This window comes from Cervus elaphus, chromosome 22, assembly GCF_910594005.1.
Source record: "Cervus elaphus chromosome 22, mCerEla1.1, whole genome shotgun sequence".
Classification (NCBI taxonomy): domain Eukaryota; kingdom Metazoa; phylum Chordata; class Mammalia; order Artiodactyla; family Cervidae; genus Cervus; species Cervus elaphus.
Genome location: NC_057836.1, coordinates 10,794,440 through 10,810,335, shown reverse-complemented (window position 1 = coordinate 10,810,335; position 15,896 = coordinate 10,794,440). Strand labels below are relative to the sequence as shown.

Sequence of the window (15,896 nt, the reverse complement as noted above, 5' to 3'; positions counted from 1 at the left end):
GGGGGAACATTCACAGACGCCTCCCCTGGGCACCCGGACCTTTCAGGTCAGCATAAACATGTGCTGACGGAGGCTATGGGCATCCTGGGGGAAGTGTGAGGGAGGGAGCTCGGGAAGATTGTGGTGGAGCATGTGCGTGCTTGCCTGAGTGTGTATGTGCACGCACACCAGTTACTACCATCAAACGACCAAACAGTGTCAGTGGGGCTGGGATGCAGATTGGATCAGAGGCTGATGCTGCGGCTGGTGAACCTGTAAATTTACCAGTTCAGGCCAGTTCAGGCCCAGCAACAAGGGCTGTCTCAGGTCTCCCCCGCCACGCACGTATGGCGAGGCCGAGTCAGCACACTGCTCTGTTTGAGCTGGAAAAGGGCCTGTGCTTTACCATCCGGTTATGGTTATCAGGCTGACTTCTTGCTCTTTGTGAGCGGGGGCGGGGGAGGAGGGGGGAGTCAGCAGGGTTAGTTCTGTAACAGGTCTGCATACATACCACCCAGATGCAAGTCGATGAGGTCAGTGTAATAAGACTCTCCCCAATAGTCTACAACAAGGAATCGGGGAAGTGTTATTGGATCAGGTAACCCTCTGGCCCCCCAGTCTCTGGCAGTCAAGGGCGTGAAGCATAAGAAACACCCAGGGAGGCAGCAGAAAGCATGCGTTTCCCCCAGGCACCCCCATACACATGCTTCGGCCACAGGCCTCCCAGTGCCAGGGGTGGTCCCGAAAACCAAGGCGGGGGGGCGGGGGATGGAAGGGGGCAGCATGTAGCCAACCAGCAGCTGGGACAGGGCCTTGGCTCTGCTGGAGATCCTGCTGGGATTCAACCTCATCTAATTCAGACTTAGAAAATGTGAGGGGCAGGTCAAAGGCTATGGACTTCCCTAGTTTCTCAGTATCACAAACCCCAGACTAAGAGGCTGAAGGCCAGACGTGAACACCTGAAGAGGCCGTGTTAGCTCTCAGCTCGCCTGTCCACACTGACCCCAAGTGGAGCAGAACCACATCTGCTAAACGGGTCTGAGTGAAGGAGGCTCTGTGGCCCTCAAGGTCACCAGACCCCCAGAGAGCAGAAAACAGTGGCGTCTCGTTCCACAGCTGCCCCGCCAGCACTCCTGTTCGTCACAGGGCGGCAAGAGTTACCCCAGGACCATGATAAATTCGAGCGCAGTCAGCTGCAGCTTACCACCCTTTCCTCCTCAAGTCAGCCTTCTCTGGAGGGCAGCTCGGCCACCAGTAACACCTCAGAGAACCCATGGACTGAGACCGAATGGCTGGTTCAGGAAAGGAGCTGACCAGTGCTGCTCAGCCCACAAGGGCCTCCTCAAGGGCTCGGCCACCGGCAAGCACACCAGCGAGAGCAAAAGGACACGAAGCCCAAGAGAAGACGATGTCGCCAGGTGGGAACACAACTCAGGAAGTGAGGTGCTTGAAATGAAGAAAGCAAAGTTCCGGGTTCCTGTGTCCAGCTACTCCATCCTGTTTCCAAAATGCATTATGGGAATTTCCCAACAGAGGTACCACTGCCTGTATATGAACCGGAGATGCACATTTGGACAGAAGTGCTGGAAAGTCTTGCTTAGTGGACTCTGGATCAGAACTCTGGTTTTCACCCTGCTCTCTGGAATGCCCGGGCTCTGCAGATGGTGTTCTGGGCTCTCCCAATACCTGACTCACAACCACTTCTAATTCAGCAATAAATTTCAATAGGACACACCACATTCGAATCTGTGATCCACCAGCTTGTGACCCATGGAAGCCCATCACCACGTTGACCTGTGCTGTCAGGTCAACTTGCTTCTGTGCGGCCCCAGGACCACCAGGCTTCCTCTGCCCTGTGTGTGTGAGTGTCCGTCCAGCCTGTCAGGACACTTCATTCATTAACTTAAGTCCTAGCCTGTGAGCAGTCTCACTCAGGGAACCCACCTCTCAAAGTATCCTACCAGCTGACCCTCTAGGCATAGGCTGACCCTCCAGGCGCAGGCTGACCCTCCAGGCACAGGGCGATCCTCCAGGTGCAGGCTGACCCTCCAGGCGCAGGGTGATCCTCCAGGCGCAGGCTGACCCTCCAGGCGCAGGCTGACCCTCCAGGCGCAGGGTAACCCTCCTGGTGCAGAGCGAACCTCCAGGTGCAGGCTGACCCTCCAGGCACAGGCCGGCCCTCCGGGTAACATGACGCACAGTACAGCTGGCTCTGGGTTCACTGCATGTTTGGGAGCATATATCTGAGGTCCGTTCTTCCCCAGGAATCTAAACTGCAGTTGGATCTGTAGCGATTCTGCTGCGACAGCAGCTCCAACTTTAAGCTTCAGATGCCTAGACCATTCTCACTGTGCACACGCTGAATTCCCATGGCTGTACATGACCTGCTTCCATTTACAATCACCACCTCTGCACACCACGGTGCCCACCCTGCAACCAGGGCTGGACTGGACACTGAGGTTCTTAGCCTTGCAGTTCTCTACCACAACCTGCATTTTCCAATCTGTGTTCATTAACATTTAAGATTAACTTTTTTTTTTTCGCTTTAAACTTGAAACCATAATTTATCTTGTAAAAAGAGATTCTGCTGCTGATAAAACAGCTTGAAAACCACTGACACAGATGAAATTCTGGTTGTATATGTTTGCAAAGGGGTAATTATCTAAACAACTAGAAAGAGGAATTTCAGCAAAATCCCAGGCCAGTCTCCAGTGGGCCCTTTCCTCTGGCCCCTTGGCAGGCAGCAGCTTGATAAGGAAATGCCGAGGGGCCGTCAAGGACACACCATGGGCAGCCAGCAGGGCGATGAGTGCTGTGGGGAACATATGCCAGGATGAAGTCCCTGTGAGGGACCACCGTCTGCCATGGCAGGTGGGATCCGAGGGCCCAGGGCCCTCCTGGCACCTTCAGCCAGCAGAGACAGCAGCAAGGGCACGGCTGCGGGTCCCCATTCACACCAGGTACAGGACAGCTCCCTCCAGGCGGTCAAGGCTTGACTGAGGAGGCCGGGCTCAGGGCATGCAGCGTGGGGGCACTGCCCATTCACCTGAGCCCCCACTCCTGGACACAGGGTCTAGTTTTCACTCTGGTGGCACAGAGTCCAGGATCAGGCAAGACCAAGACATCACAGCTCATCTTTCAGCCTCATCCCCTCTTCACCTGAAGGTCACCCTGTGTCGACCGCTGGCTGAATTCCGTGCAGGAAGGCCCTGGACAGGAGACTTCCTTCGTGCCTGCCTGGCTCCACACTGAGCGCTGGGCCTCCAGAACCCCACAGATGCGTCCTGACACCAGGCACTCACTCGGAGGCCAGCTGTCGGTCAGTCTTCCAGCAAGATCAGAGGCAGAGATGACTGTACTGGTGGCCACCTTTTCCTGCTTCTTCTTTGGTTTATCCTCAGCCCACCTGCCCGGAGATTCACTCCACCCCACCCTGGAGCACAACCACAACAGCACCTGTCTTCACTGCAGGCTGCATGAGCCCGTTCTGACCCTGGTTGCAGTGCTCTCCACAAAAGGGTGGAGGCTCCAGACTCGGGGACGCTGGGGAATGCAGGGAAGAGTCCCTCGAGTGGGGGTGGGGCTGCAGTGGGGCTGGTCCAGGGGTTCAAAGTCCTGAACCAAGATGTCATCCTGGGCGCTGGGTGCCTCCTTGCTTTCTCTGCAGGCTCTGGGGAGAGTGGTTTGACTGCACGGCCCCCATGGTCTGCCCCAGCACACGGCCCTCACAGCCTCTTCCCAGGCTCTACTCTGCTGTGCCCCAAGTGCCCGCCCCCAGGACCGAGCCTGGTCCACCCCGGGGTGTCTGTGATGCCACCCACAGCAGGGCCTGTGGGAGGGGTGGGGAGCTGCACGTGCAGTTCTGTGATGGCCCCTTGTGCACAGCCTGTCCTGCTTCCAGCCACTGTCTTCTTGGGGAGACGATGGGGAGGGGAGGGAGGGGGAAGCCCAGGGCATCACCAGCAGACATGGGGGACAAGGGCAGGGGGAGCCCTGAGACGGGGGGTGGGGGCCAGGCTCGGGGAGCCCCAGATGCATAGGCCTTTCTCCTCCTTTGCTTCACAGGAAGCCCCAGATCCCAGTGACCAGAGAATCCCAGGGGACCAGAGAATCCTGCTGGACACCCACTGACTCCGTGCGTGGGACGGCAGCTAGCCTCCCGTGGGGGGTGGGGTGGGGCTTTCCCGAGGACCCTGTCCTCTAGGCCCAGCGGTACCTGCTTCCCCACGCAGCGCCTTCTCCACGGCGACCCCCCTCTCCTCCAGCTGCCGCTGCTTCTCCTCCACCTGCTCCAGCTGCCGCTGGATGATCTGCGGGCGACACACAGTGAGTGTAAGGGGCGAGGGGAGGACACTGTGAGGGGGAGGGGAGGACACAGTGTGAGGGGGAGGGGAGAACACTGAGTGTGGGAGGGAGGGGAGGACACAGTGTGAGGAGGAGGGGTGGATACACAGTGTGAATGTGAGGAGGAGGGGTGGACACACAGTGTAACAGGGAGGGGTGGACACTGTGAGGGGGGAGGGGTGGACGCAGTGTGAGGGGGAGGGTGGGGAGGACACACAGAATGAGGGAGGAGGGGAGGGGAGAGGAGGGGGGAGGGGGGTGAACCCTCAGGTAGCCAGGACGCTGGGATCTGGGTGGCTGTCCGGGGCACACAGAGAGGCTGAGAATGCTCCAGCAGGGCTTCCTGACAGTCTGGAAACCCTGCTTCCACAAGAGTAAAAAACACCCAGCACAGACTTGCAGCTGCCAAGGGGGCGGGGAGTAAACAGGGAAGGACTGGGAATTTGGAGTAAGAGGTGCAAAGTATTATATACAGGATGGATATAACAAGAGCCCACTGTATAGCACAGGGAACTGTAGCCAATCTTCTGGGATAAACCCTCATGGAAAAGATTAAAAAAAAAAAAGAATGTCTATGTGTGTATAACTGAGTCACTTGCAGTACAGCAAAAATTGGCATAACACTGTAAACCAACTGTACTTCAATTAGGGCTTCCCAGGCGGCACCAAACCTGCTTGCCAATGCAAGAGACATAATGAGACACAGGTCTGATCCCTGGGTTGGGAAGATCCCCTGAAGGAGGGTATGGCAATCCACTCCAGTACTCTTGCCTGGAGAATCCCATGGACAGAACAATCTGGCGGGTTGCAGGCCATAGGGTTGAAAAGAGTCAGACAAGACTGAAGCAACTTAGCACACAAGCATACTTCAATTCAAGAAAAAAACAGCAGCACCCATGTGGTGTGGACCAGCCACACTCTGCAAGGAACAAGGTTTCTTGAGGATACTGGACCCCTGGGAGGACCTTGCACCCAGAAGCCCTAGTCTGTTGTTGTTTAGTTGCTAAATCGTGTCTGAATCTTTGTGACCCTATGGACTGTACTAGCCAGACTCCTCTGTCCATAGTATTTTCCAGGCCATTCTGGAGTGGGCTGCCATTTCCTTCTCCAGGGGATCTTCCCGACCCAGGAATCGAACTCGTGTCTTCTGCACTGGCAGGCAGACTCTTTACCAATGAGCCACCAGGGAATACTTTACATTAAAAAATTATTTTTTGTTAAAAGGGAGAAACAAACCTCAGAAGGCCTGGGCCTGAGGACAGTGCCAACCTGTAAACCCAGGTGTGTCAGAGGCCAGCCGGACTGGCTGGTTTACGGTGGTTATTCCAGAGCTGGGAACCTGGGAGACCCCAGGCTGGGCATCTCCGTTTCCACCAACAGCTGCCCCCAAGCGAGGCTTCTACAGCTGCATCGAGCCAGAGGTGCAGGCCAGGGGACAGTGGCTCCGCCCCGCCTCCTCCCTCGCCCTTGTGTGGATGCGGGCAGCAGGTTGGGAAGATGGGAGGCTCTGCTGCCCTTACCTGGGCGCGGTGCAGCCGTTTCAGCTCTTCCTGCTTGGCCTGCCTCCGAGCTGCCTTCTGCACCCGTCGGGTCAGCTTGGCATTCAGCTCCTCCTCAGTGTAAGTTCTCGGCTGGAGGGGACAAGAGGGTTTCCTTGGTCAGCAGCTGGCTGGGCTGGTGTGCACAGATGCCCAGCCCTCGTCCCTGCAGGAGCCCCACGGGAGGTGTGCCCCACAGGGGAGGGATGGAGGCCGGCTGCACACTGACTGCTGGGCAGTTAGGACGTGGGGCAGTCTTTATTGCGGAGACCACCATCCTACGGTTTCCCACATGACGACATCTGCTTTCTTAAGACTGGGGGTAAACGTGGTCACATGTTCTCCCCAAGTCTCTGGCTTGTGGGGGGAACGCAAAGAAGGAGAAAGAAAAGCCAGGGTCCTTCTACTGTTCTGTTTGGAATCAGAAGCCCCTTTCTTCAGATGAGCACTACTTCCGAGGCTCCTGGAGGAGCCTGAAGTAAACAGGCGCTTCTATTCTGAATGAAGCCTCACTACCTGATGCGGATGGAGGAAGAGCTCAGGTGAACGGGACAGACTCCGGGGTCTACGCACCAAGAGGAAGGCGGATGTGCTCCGGCAGGGTAACAGCTGCTCCTGCAAAGGTGTGCCTTGCAGGCACAGTGAGTGCGGGTGCAGGGGGTGACCACTGGGCTGGCTGGGGTCCGGGGGTGGGGATGGGGGCTGAACAAGGGACAGTCACGGCCACGGCCCGCCCACCTCTTTTCTGGACTTCTGGGAGGTCCGCTCGAGGACGTCATCGCTGGAGAGGTCTGAGTCCTCCGAGCAGCTCAGCTGGCGCCGGGTCCGCAGCTCTGGAGGCAGGGCCGAGCAGATCGTGAGCAGCGGGCCCACCCCCCGGCGACCTGGGTGGGGAGTGAGGTGTGGTTCCCCCCAGTTTGGGTCTGTCCCCGCACCCGGAGCCACAGGCCTGGATGCTGACACGCACCCAGGCAGGAGCCCCCACGCACCAACAGGCCGTGTCCAGCTGCAGCACCTTCCCTAGGAAGCACAGCCACCCCATGGCCCCTGCCCAGCCACTCGTTTGTTTTGGAACGTCCTAAGTTTAGCGGCCTCCTCCCTAGGAAACCCCAGGGGAGGCAGGGCGGTACAGGCAGGAGGTCTTCAGAGGGAACCGTGGGGACGGGAGAGCCTGCACCCCAAGTTGTGCCCAGGGCGGGGGTGGGGCTGCACTGCCGAACCTGCTCTTGAGACGGGAGATGCCCTGGGCTTGCCGGCATCCACTGTGGTCCCGCTGGAAGGGGTGCTGGGGCAAGATCGGCCGTCGCTCTTCTTCTTCTTGTCCTTCCGGTACCCGGAGAAGACGGACTTCCACAGAGACCTGGGCTTGGCGGCCACTTCCTCCAGAGTGCCGGGGCTAGGCCTCTCCAGGGGCCGGCCCTCGCCCTTGGGCTTCTTCTCTTTCTTGCTTCTCCGAGGAGAGAAGAGGGATGACCTCTTCTTGCTTTTCCCGCTGGAGCCCTCTGACGAGGTGACCGAGCCATCCGGGCCCCCTGAGTCTGAGGGAGGGGACAGCACCTCCTCATTTGTGGCTTCTTGCCTCGGGGCAGGCTCCTCGGGGCCCTTGGGGGGCACAGCAGCGGCTCTGCGGGGTGCGGGGGTCCTGGGGGTCCCAGGGGCTGCAGCCGCTACGTCCATCTCCTTCATCCTGCTCAGCTGCCGGGCCATGGCGTCCCTCAGTGCTTGGCTCCGCACCGACTTCTCCCGAGCCCGCATGCGCTCGGCCGCCAGCTCCTTGGCCTCGGCCGAGACCAGCGGCAGCCCCCGCTTCTGCAATGGGACCCCACTCTCCGGCCCCCGGCCGTTCTCTGCAGCCAAGGGTGGCTTGGGGTGGGGCCAGTGGGAGGGGGGTGTGAAGAAGGTCTCCTGCAGACTCGAGTCCTCCGTGCGGTCATCACACGTGTTGTCGTCATATGTGTCCTCCACGTCATCTGCGAAGGGGATCTCATCCACGCTCTCCACGAAAGACTTCCGTGCCTCCTCTTGGGGGGGCTGGGCGGGCTCCCGCGGGGGCCTCACGCAGGCAGCCGGGGGTGTGGGTGTCGAGGCCACAGGCTGCCCTGCCAGGGCTGGCTTCTTGTGAAGGGTAGCGGGCTCCTCATCAGGAGGCGGGGGTGGCGGGCTGGAAGGGGGCGTGAGCATGGTGGAGTCAGAGGTGTTGAAGCTCTGGCTGCCCGGTGTCCTGGTGCGGGAGGAGCTACCCTGCAGGCCCAGCCCTGAGCTGCTGGACAGGTCTCTGTGCTCCTCCCGGGGGCCCTTCGGCTCCCTGTCGGGTGGGGACACAGGGGTGGGCGGGCAGGGTTGGGCACCCTCGGCGGTGGGCAGCCCCAGTTTCCTGGGGACAGATGGGGGTTTTAGGAGCCGGAGCCCCTCGCTCTGGGGGGCCTTCTCTGCTGGATAGGCCTTCAGGGGAGGGGACTGGAAGGCAGGCTCAGACCCCGGGCTCCGGCGCACGGGCGTGAGCCCCAGGCTGCGGCGGATCTCGGCACTCTTCATCCAGAACTCAGCCACCAGGTCGCTGCGTTTCAGGGCCTCGTCCCCAGGGAGGGGGCTGCCCAGTGTGTCCTTGGTGACCCCTTGGTTCTTCACGGGGAGGGGGGCCAGAGGGGTGGAGGTTCTGGCCGGCACGGGCTGGGAGCGGATGGGGGACAGGGTGGGGGATGGCACGGTGGCCTCAGGGGACGGCTGAGGCTGGGAGCAGATGGGCAGTGGGGCGGGTGGGGACTGGCGCTGGGGGCTGGCAGGCGAGGGCGGCGTCCTGGCTTCAGGCTGTGATCGGATGGGAGGGCGAGCTTCAGGCTCCGCTGGCGGGGTCGAGGGCTCCAGCAGAGGACTCTCGGCGGGTGACCCTACCCTGGTGGCCACAGTGGCAAGGTGGGTATGGGCGCTCTGCGGGAAAGCGAGGTGACAGGAGCCACTCAGAAGGCAGGGCTGTGACAGGCGCGCTCTCCCACCAAGGGCCCAAGCTTCCTGAAGCAGCCTCTCCATCCTCGGGGCCATAGTCGAGGGCCAGGAGGACACCCCCTCTTCTGCCCTGTCCAGCTCTGGAGCCCCTCACCCAGTGCACACAGGCAGCTTTCAGGCTGGGTTCATCTCAAGTGCACCTTGTTCTTCGGGCCCTGAAATGACACCAGCCAAAGGACAGCACGACGTGCCCTAGCCTGCCAGGGTCTCTGATGTGAGGCGGGAAAGTGTCAGTTATACTCTGCCTCCAGGCACTCTTTCCGACCACGCCCGGGCTCATCTCAGGGGAAATCACCCAAGTCACCTGCTCCTCAGGACCCAAAGACCAAGTCAAGTAGCCCCCAGCCTCCAGCTCTGGCCTCCCTGCAGACATCTCCCCTAAAATGTGCTCCACAGGAAACAGTGTTACTATCTATTTAGGGAGCATCTTGCACTGTGTGGTGTGAACACCCCTGGTAACCCAGACACACATTTTTAATTCAGAAAAGCATAGTCATTTGAACATAACACTGAGAAGAAACAAATCTGTTACTCAAACCAGTCATTGCACAAATCCTGCTGTTTCAGCTTGCTGTGGTACCGGGACACAGTGGGCCAGATGGGGCTGGAGCCCCAGCCACTCCTGCTTCCAACAGCCCCGTCGGCACCAGAGGCAGTGGGTCAAACCCTTACCTGTGCCCCGGGGCTGCGGGCTGGGGAGGACAGGCCTGTGGGCTCCTCAGGGGACCGGGTGGGGCTGGAGACTCGGGAGGGACCTGAAAAAACAAGAGGCAGGATTTGCAAGAGGAAGCACCCCCTCTGGATGGGCAGGGAGTCCAGGGGAAGGGGCTGCACACAGACCTCTCTCTGGGTGCCCTGCTGAGGCTGGTCGTAGCTCCTCCTCGCCGTCCGACACCCTCAGCTCCAGCTCTGCTCCCACTGCTGGCCGGTGCAGCTCCGTGTCGGCCTCGGACGGGATGTCGTCCGACCAGTGCTGATCTGGCCAAGGGAAGCAGCAGCACAGGCCCCTAGTGAGGCCGTGCTCCCCCCGCAGGTGCCGCCTTCCCCCCGCCTTGGAGGCCAGCTGCCAGGACATCCAGCAGCAGCGTGCATCCCGTCCCAGCCTGGCCCTGCCCGCTGGTCCTCTGCTCCCCAGACTGCCCATATCATCCCATTGTTCCAGCCTCCAGAGGCAGCGGCTGCCTTAGAGGCCCTGTAGGAAGTCCCGCATCTGCTCGGTTTCTCCCCATAACTGAATGAACACAGCCGCTGTCCACCGGGTGGGTGAAACGGCAGGTGTTCAGGTCAGTGCAGAACAAGGAAGGAACCACGAGCCCTAACGGCCACTCCTCCGAGCGCCTCGCTTTCACTTTCACGTGCGCTGTTCCGCATTCCCCGAGCTCAGAGCTCTCTGGTCCCGTACCGTCATCCAGCTCAGCGCCAGTGTCCCCTGCGTCCCCATTCTCTGCTGCCTCCCCTTCGATCTCTGCTGGTTCTGAGTCCACATCTCCTTCCAGGTCATCCTCATCGAATGGGACTGCAAGGCAGAAACATCAAAGGAAGGACAAAGAGAGATGGACAGACACATTGGCAGTGGGGACGGACAGTGGCACTGGGTTCTTGGGGCTGTCCACGGGCAGACCGCGGGGAGAAGGGAGAGGACTGGCTGGGGCGGGAGTCAGAGGGCTGGGAGCTGAGAGCAGGGCGGGAGCTGGGCTGGGCCTCCTGAGCACACGGACCCGGCCAAGCAGGAGCGGAGAAGTGGCCTGGGCCGGCTGGCTTTCCTCTGCCCCCAGCAGCTGCTGGGAGAGCCTGTCTGAGAAGAATGGGGGGCAGCAGGGGGAGAACGCTGCTTATCAGGCCCAGGTTGGCAGATGCCCAGCACATGTGGCAGCCAGGCCCTGCGCCGACCCCTTGACCCTCAAGGAACAGGATGAGGGGCCGTGGCCAGCCCTGCCTCTCAGGGAGGGGACCAAGTCCAGGCAGCTAGGGGTCTGTTCGCACCTGCACCACTCAGCCTGGATCAGGGCTGTGTGCAGGGCTGGGCAGGGCTGCGGCCTCACTGGGAGAACTCAGACACATCTTTCGCCACACGGGAGAGGGGAGAGGGTCATGTAAACGTCCTTTCTGGGCTTAAGACCAGCCCCTCCGTGCCACAGGATGGGACAAAGTGTGATTTCTCCCAAGGAAGCAGTCCACACTCTCACACACTCACACTGGCCCCTACTCTGCACACGAAGCACTCAGACCAGCGGCCGGGCAAGAGACGGCCAGAGGCCGAGCAAGAGATAGCCAGCAGGAAGCTGCCCAGGATGCTGGGCTGGGAGTGCCTACACTGCCAGGACCTGCTTCCCCTCCTGCCAAGGTGCCTAGAGGCTCTTCTCAGGGTCTCCTTTCAGGAGAGGGGCTGCCCTTTGACCTGCACGTACCCAGGCCCAAGGGTCCAGCCCTGCAGAAACCCAAGGCCAGGCCACGGGGCCACGACCCGCAGGGACTAGCAGCCAGGCCTCTCGAAGCTGCATTGCCCACAGCCAGGATGTGCAGTGATGAGCAGTGACCTGAAGCGCCCATGGGGTCAAAGCGAAAAGAAGTCAGGGACAAGAGACAGCCGTGACGGCCACTGGAGGTAAGGCACTTCTAAGAGTTGGGCCTGCAGCTCGGGACCTGGGAGCCCTGGTGTTTTAAACACTTCCTTAAGCCGTGACTTGTTCTCACCATCTCTTCCATGCACTTAGCTTATTAGGACAAGGTGATGACACGCACCCGCTCCATAGAGTGCTAGAAAAATCCATCTGGAGTGGGTGAGGTGGGGAGGGCTGTGGGAGCTGGGAGCCCCACACAGCTCCTGAGCAGCCACAGAGCTGGTGGGGCCTGAACACTGTCCTGTGATGATGGCATTGCTGGGAAAACCCTGAGTAAGCCTCTCAGTTACTCCCACTGACTGAGACGTCCATGAGCTCACAGTGTTGCTGGGCACTCACTAAACTCAAGGGGAGGGCCTCCCAAAGCAAGCAACTCCCCCACCCCACGGTATCTGTGGGACAGCAAGCCAGCCGCTGTAGGGCTCCCTTTCAGAGAGGATCTGATGGGGACAGAACCTGGGCCCACCTCACAGAGGGCACCCTCCACCCCCCAAGCCCACATGTGTGCTTGAATCCGTCTGTGAGCAGCCGGACATCAAGAGGTTAAGTTCACACGTTTGCTGGAAACAAGAGTGACGCGGACCCCCAGCTGGCTGGGGTTCCGGGCACAGTGCACTAGAACCGCCCACCCCAGTCCTGGCCCCACGGCCCCCGGGCTTCTCCTACTCAGACAAACGCCTGCCCTAGACGTGGGATCGGGAGTCGTCTACAGTCCTCAGCGGTACCCTGAAAGGAACGACTGTCACATGTGTCAAAACACAGCGAGAAGCTTCAATGTGGCCGCAGCAGCGCTGAAAGAGAGACAGCCTGAGGGAGGAACTGAGGGTTAGTCCAGGGCAGGACGCAGCGGGGTAGAAGCAGCCACACGTGGAAGCGGGCGTCGCCGAATTGCTCGGCTCTGGTCTAGTCCGCTGCTGCTGGGACGTCCCACACCTCAGACTCGACCAAGCATCCTGGGAACAAAACTAACTGTGGGGGGACCAGCAGCCCTCCCTGCGGCTTGGTGCCTCCTGACGCGGGAGCTGAGGACACCGGGCGGCTGGTGAGAGAGGCTGGTGGGGCGGCCTAGGGCTCCTGTCCTGCCCACCCAACAGCGGCGCCCTGGCCCTTCTGCACTGCACAGCCAAGGCCAGGACCTTCAGACGACGGAGTCCCATGACCTGTCTGGATATCAGAGCCCCTGGCTGAGAAACGCCCCCAGAACAGTTCAGTGAGGACAAGGGAGGCCTCACCGCTTCCTCGTGGTCCAAATGCTCAGAGAGCCCTGCACCTCAGCCTGCAGACCCAGCCTGCCCCCTAGTACTGAATCCCCCCACCCCATCCCCCCACCAGTACTGACTGCCTCCCACCGTGACGCTCCTGTTCAGTGGTTCCTCCAGCCTCCGCCCAGCCCTCACTTTCACAGACGTGAAACCTCAGCGCTACGCATGGTCCTTCAGTTTCAGCCTTCACCGATCTCTATTAACTGTGGTGTCTGTCTTCCCTGCCACCTGCACTCCTGCTCTCTCCCCTCAGGTCCTCCCAAGAGGGCGTGGGGTGTGTGTCTGGTCCATGCAAGGGCGGGCGGCCTGAGTGAGGCATGCACGTGCCCCCACCCTCTGCCGCGCATGCACCAGCGGCAGGACTGGAGTCCCGTGTTAAGGTATCAGCAGGGCTGCCGAGAGAGGGTTACAGTGAGTGGGCAGAGAACAAACATCACCAGTCTACCTCCGGAGACCGACTCCAGCCAGGCCTGTACTGCTGCACGGCGGACGGAGGGGAGGCCAGGCACTGAATTTAAAACAGACAACAAATACACAGTTACACGGGAGTAAGCGTTCCTGGTGAGGACAGTGAGGTCCTCCTGGAGTCTACAATGAAGGAGAGACAGACGACGCTACAGCTCAAGGCCCATGGTGCCCTGTGTGCTGGGCGAGGAGAGAACGGGTGGGGTGGTGGGGGGAATGACGCAGCTCGAGTCCAAGTGGCATCCCCAGGCAGCAGGCTCTCTCTCGGCTCCCAAAGAGCTGCTGGGTGTTTACGAGGCTGTAAAAATGGTTAGACATTGGTCCCTGTGGGCGCTAAATGCAAACACGCAAACAAAAGGGCAAGAGACAGAAGGAAAGACACCGAGGTGGGCACGCCGAGGTTGGGGCATGGAGAAGGATGCTCCCAACGCTCTCTAGGTTTTCATTCCTTTAAAGAAGCCAGAACAAGGGTCATCGTCATCCTCTTGTGAGATGCAGAGTGCCTCCCCTAAAACCCAGGGCTGGAAATGATGCTACTTCAGAGGCCTCCCTGAAGCAAATGTCTTCTTAAGACTTCATTTTAGTCCAAGATATGGTCCCCTGACCCCACTCTGTCCACACACACTCACACCCAGACACACAGCATGATGAAGAGCAAGGACATTCCTTCAAGTGGACAAACAGGAGCCCGACCTAGTGACACCGGGCAAAGGCAGCAGATTCTCAGTTCTTCCAAGGTCAAGTTCACCCCATTGTTTCCAGTCAGAAGACAGCCCCCCTCTCACCCCACTGATGAGAGCCCAGGAAGCAGACACGCCTCACTGGCTCTTACTTGTGTGGAGCCGGGCAGCCCTGCCCTACAGGAGAGTCCTCTGCAGCCCGAGGGGAAGGGGGCGGAGGCGCCCGGGGCCCTGCACCCCGAGCAGTTACCTCCAGGAAGGGGGGACTCGGGCGCCAGTGCTGCTTGCTCCTCCTGGTTCTCACGAATATGCGTCCAGTGCACGTCGGCCTGGATCTCCAGGGGATCGGCCAGGTTCAGCAGCTGCTGCAGCCTCCTCGGGCTCCCGACTAGGGGACCAGGTTCCAGGGGAGGAGGTGAGAGAGGGAGAGAGGACGGGAAGAAGGAAGGAAGGAAGACGGGGGAATGTGAACAGTCCAGGGATGGAGGGAGCAGACACCATAGGACAGGAAACGAGGCAAAGTTACCATATTTGCCAGGATCAGTATGAAGCAAAAGCAGGCAAAAACTGAGAATCAGTGCATGTGCGCGCACACACACACACACACCCGACTCCTACTCATTCAATGTGACTCTGTCCCTTGGAGCCTCAGTACATGAGCACGCGCACACACACTAGACTTCTACTCATTCAGTGTGACTCTGTCCCTTGGAGCCTCCGTGCATGCGCGTGCACACACACACATGCACACACACCTGACTCCTACTGGTTCAGTAAGACCCCGCCCCTTGGAGCCTACTCGTTCAGTGTGACTCCGTCCCTTGGAGCCTCAGTGCACGCACGTGAGCACACACACACATGCATACACACCTGACTCCTACTGGTTCAGTAAGACCCCGCCCCTTGGAGCCTCACGTAACTGTCTTCCATGAAGAGTGTTACTCCCCCTCCAGCGCAGAGCCCCTTCCTCTCTGCCGCTCTTTCCACCTTAACTGCCTTTAAGGGACCCAAGCGCAGGTCACGACTGGCCTCTGCAAGGCCAGCCTCCCACGCATGCGGCTCCAAGGCCACCAAGCCTGTACCCACTGCCACTTGCTGCGTGGACAGAGATGTGGACGCGCCGGGCCATCCTGTAGGAACCAGCGGCTCACACAGGCACAGCATGACTCTGTTGGGCCTCTCAGTCATCGTCTGCCCCTTCTATGGTGGGCTGAGGCAGGGGTAGACTCAGAGGAGCCATAGCCAGGGAGGAGGTGGGCGGGGTCTGTCCTGCAGACCACCACAGCTCAGGGAGCTCACAGGAGCAAGAATTCAATCCCTCTGTACCTTTTCTGCAGTCAAAGCCCTTTCCTCTAACTCTCCTCTAGGGCCCCTCTGGTGCCCCGGACACCAGACCCAGCTCCTCAGCCAGGTGAGAACCCTGCTGCCGGCATCCAAGGAACACGCATGCACGCCCACCCTGGGGGCTCTGCATTGTCAGTACTAGGACCACACCATACGCTTGGGTCAAATCAGGGGACAGCCAGCAACGTGGGGGCGGGGGACCACCGGAGGGAGGGCGGCTTTTCAGCAGCATCTGATCCGAAGGCCTCGCCACAGTCTACTGGGGCAATCTGGCTTCACCACAAGAACCACAACCTCCTAACTTTCTAGCAACAGGAAGAGTGCTTGGGGCAGAGGCCACTGACAAGGCCACCAGATGTGGGCGGGGGCGCCGGGCTGGGCTGGCGTGGGCTCTCCTGGGAGCTGCTGGCTGCTAAGGGTTTTCTCAGGGGTCGAGGGTCCCTGGCGGAGCTGGACGGGCTGCGTCTCCAGACCAGGACAACAAATCCAAGAGGAGATGCAGGCCCCTCCTCCAGCTTCCAGGCGAGCAGAGGAAGACAGTGAGGCTCCCCCCGGGGGCTGCCCGTGTCCCACCAAGCAGGGGTGCCTGGGGACACACTGCCTGGGCACAGGGAGGGGTTCTGGGCGCTCTGTGATGTGAGGTGAGCGGCTCGCATCAGA

At 60.1% G+C, this 15,896-nt stretch overlaps 1 protein-coding gene across 18 annotated transcripts in view; it reads right to left on the bottom strand.

Annotated features, from left to right (window-relative positions):
- The window catches only part of MICAL3 (microtubule associated monooxygenase, calponin and LIM domain containing 3), a 140,940-nt gene that overhangs the window by 10,866 nt on the left and 114,178 nt on the right, over positions 1–15,896 (bottom strand). For 11 of the 18 annotated variants that reach the window (XM_043882621.1, XM_043882618.1, XM_043882617.1 and 8 more), the window contains 9 exons: positions 14,143–14,280; positions 13,193–13,255; positions 10,267–10,380; positions 9,705–9,842; positions 9,537–9,619; positions 7,082–8,789; positions 6,600–6,745; positions 5,844–5,954; positions 4,196–4,289 (listed from right to left, as the gene is read on the bottom strand). In XM_043882621.1, the coding sequence (XP_043738556.1) occupies positions 4,196–4,289; positions 5,844–5,954; positions 6,600–6,745; positions 7,082–8,789; positions 9,537–9,619; positions 9,705–9,842; positions 10,267–10,380; positions 13,193–13,255; positions 14,143–14,280 (2,595 nt within the window). Of the gene's footprint in view, positions 1–490; positions 542–4,195; positions 4,290–5,843; positions 5,955–6,599; positions 6,746–7,081; positions 8,790–9,536; positions 9,620–9,704; positions 9,843–10,266; positions 10,381–13,192; positions 13,256–14,142; positions 14,281–15,896 lie in introns of all 18 variants that reach the window. The other 7 variants (XM_043882626.1, XM_043882630.1, XM_043882624.1 and 4 more) reach the window with 6 other exon arrangements.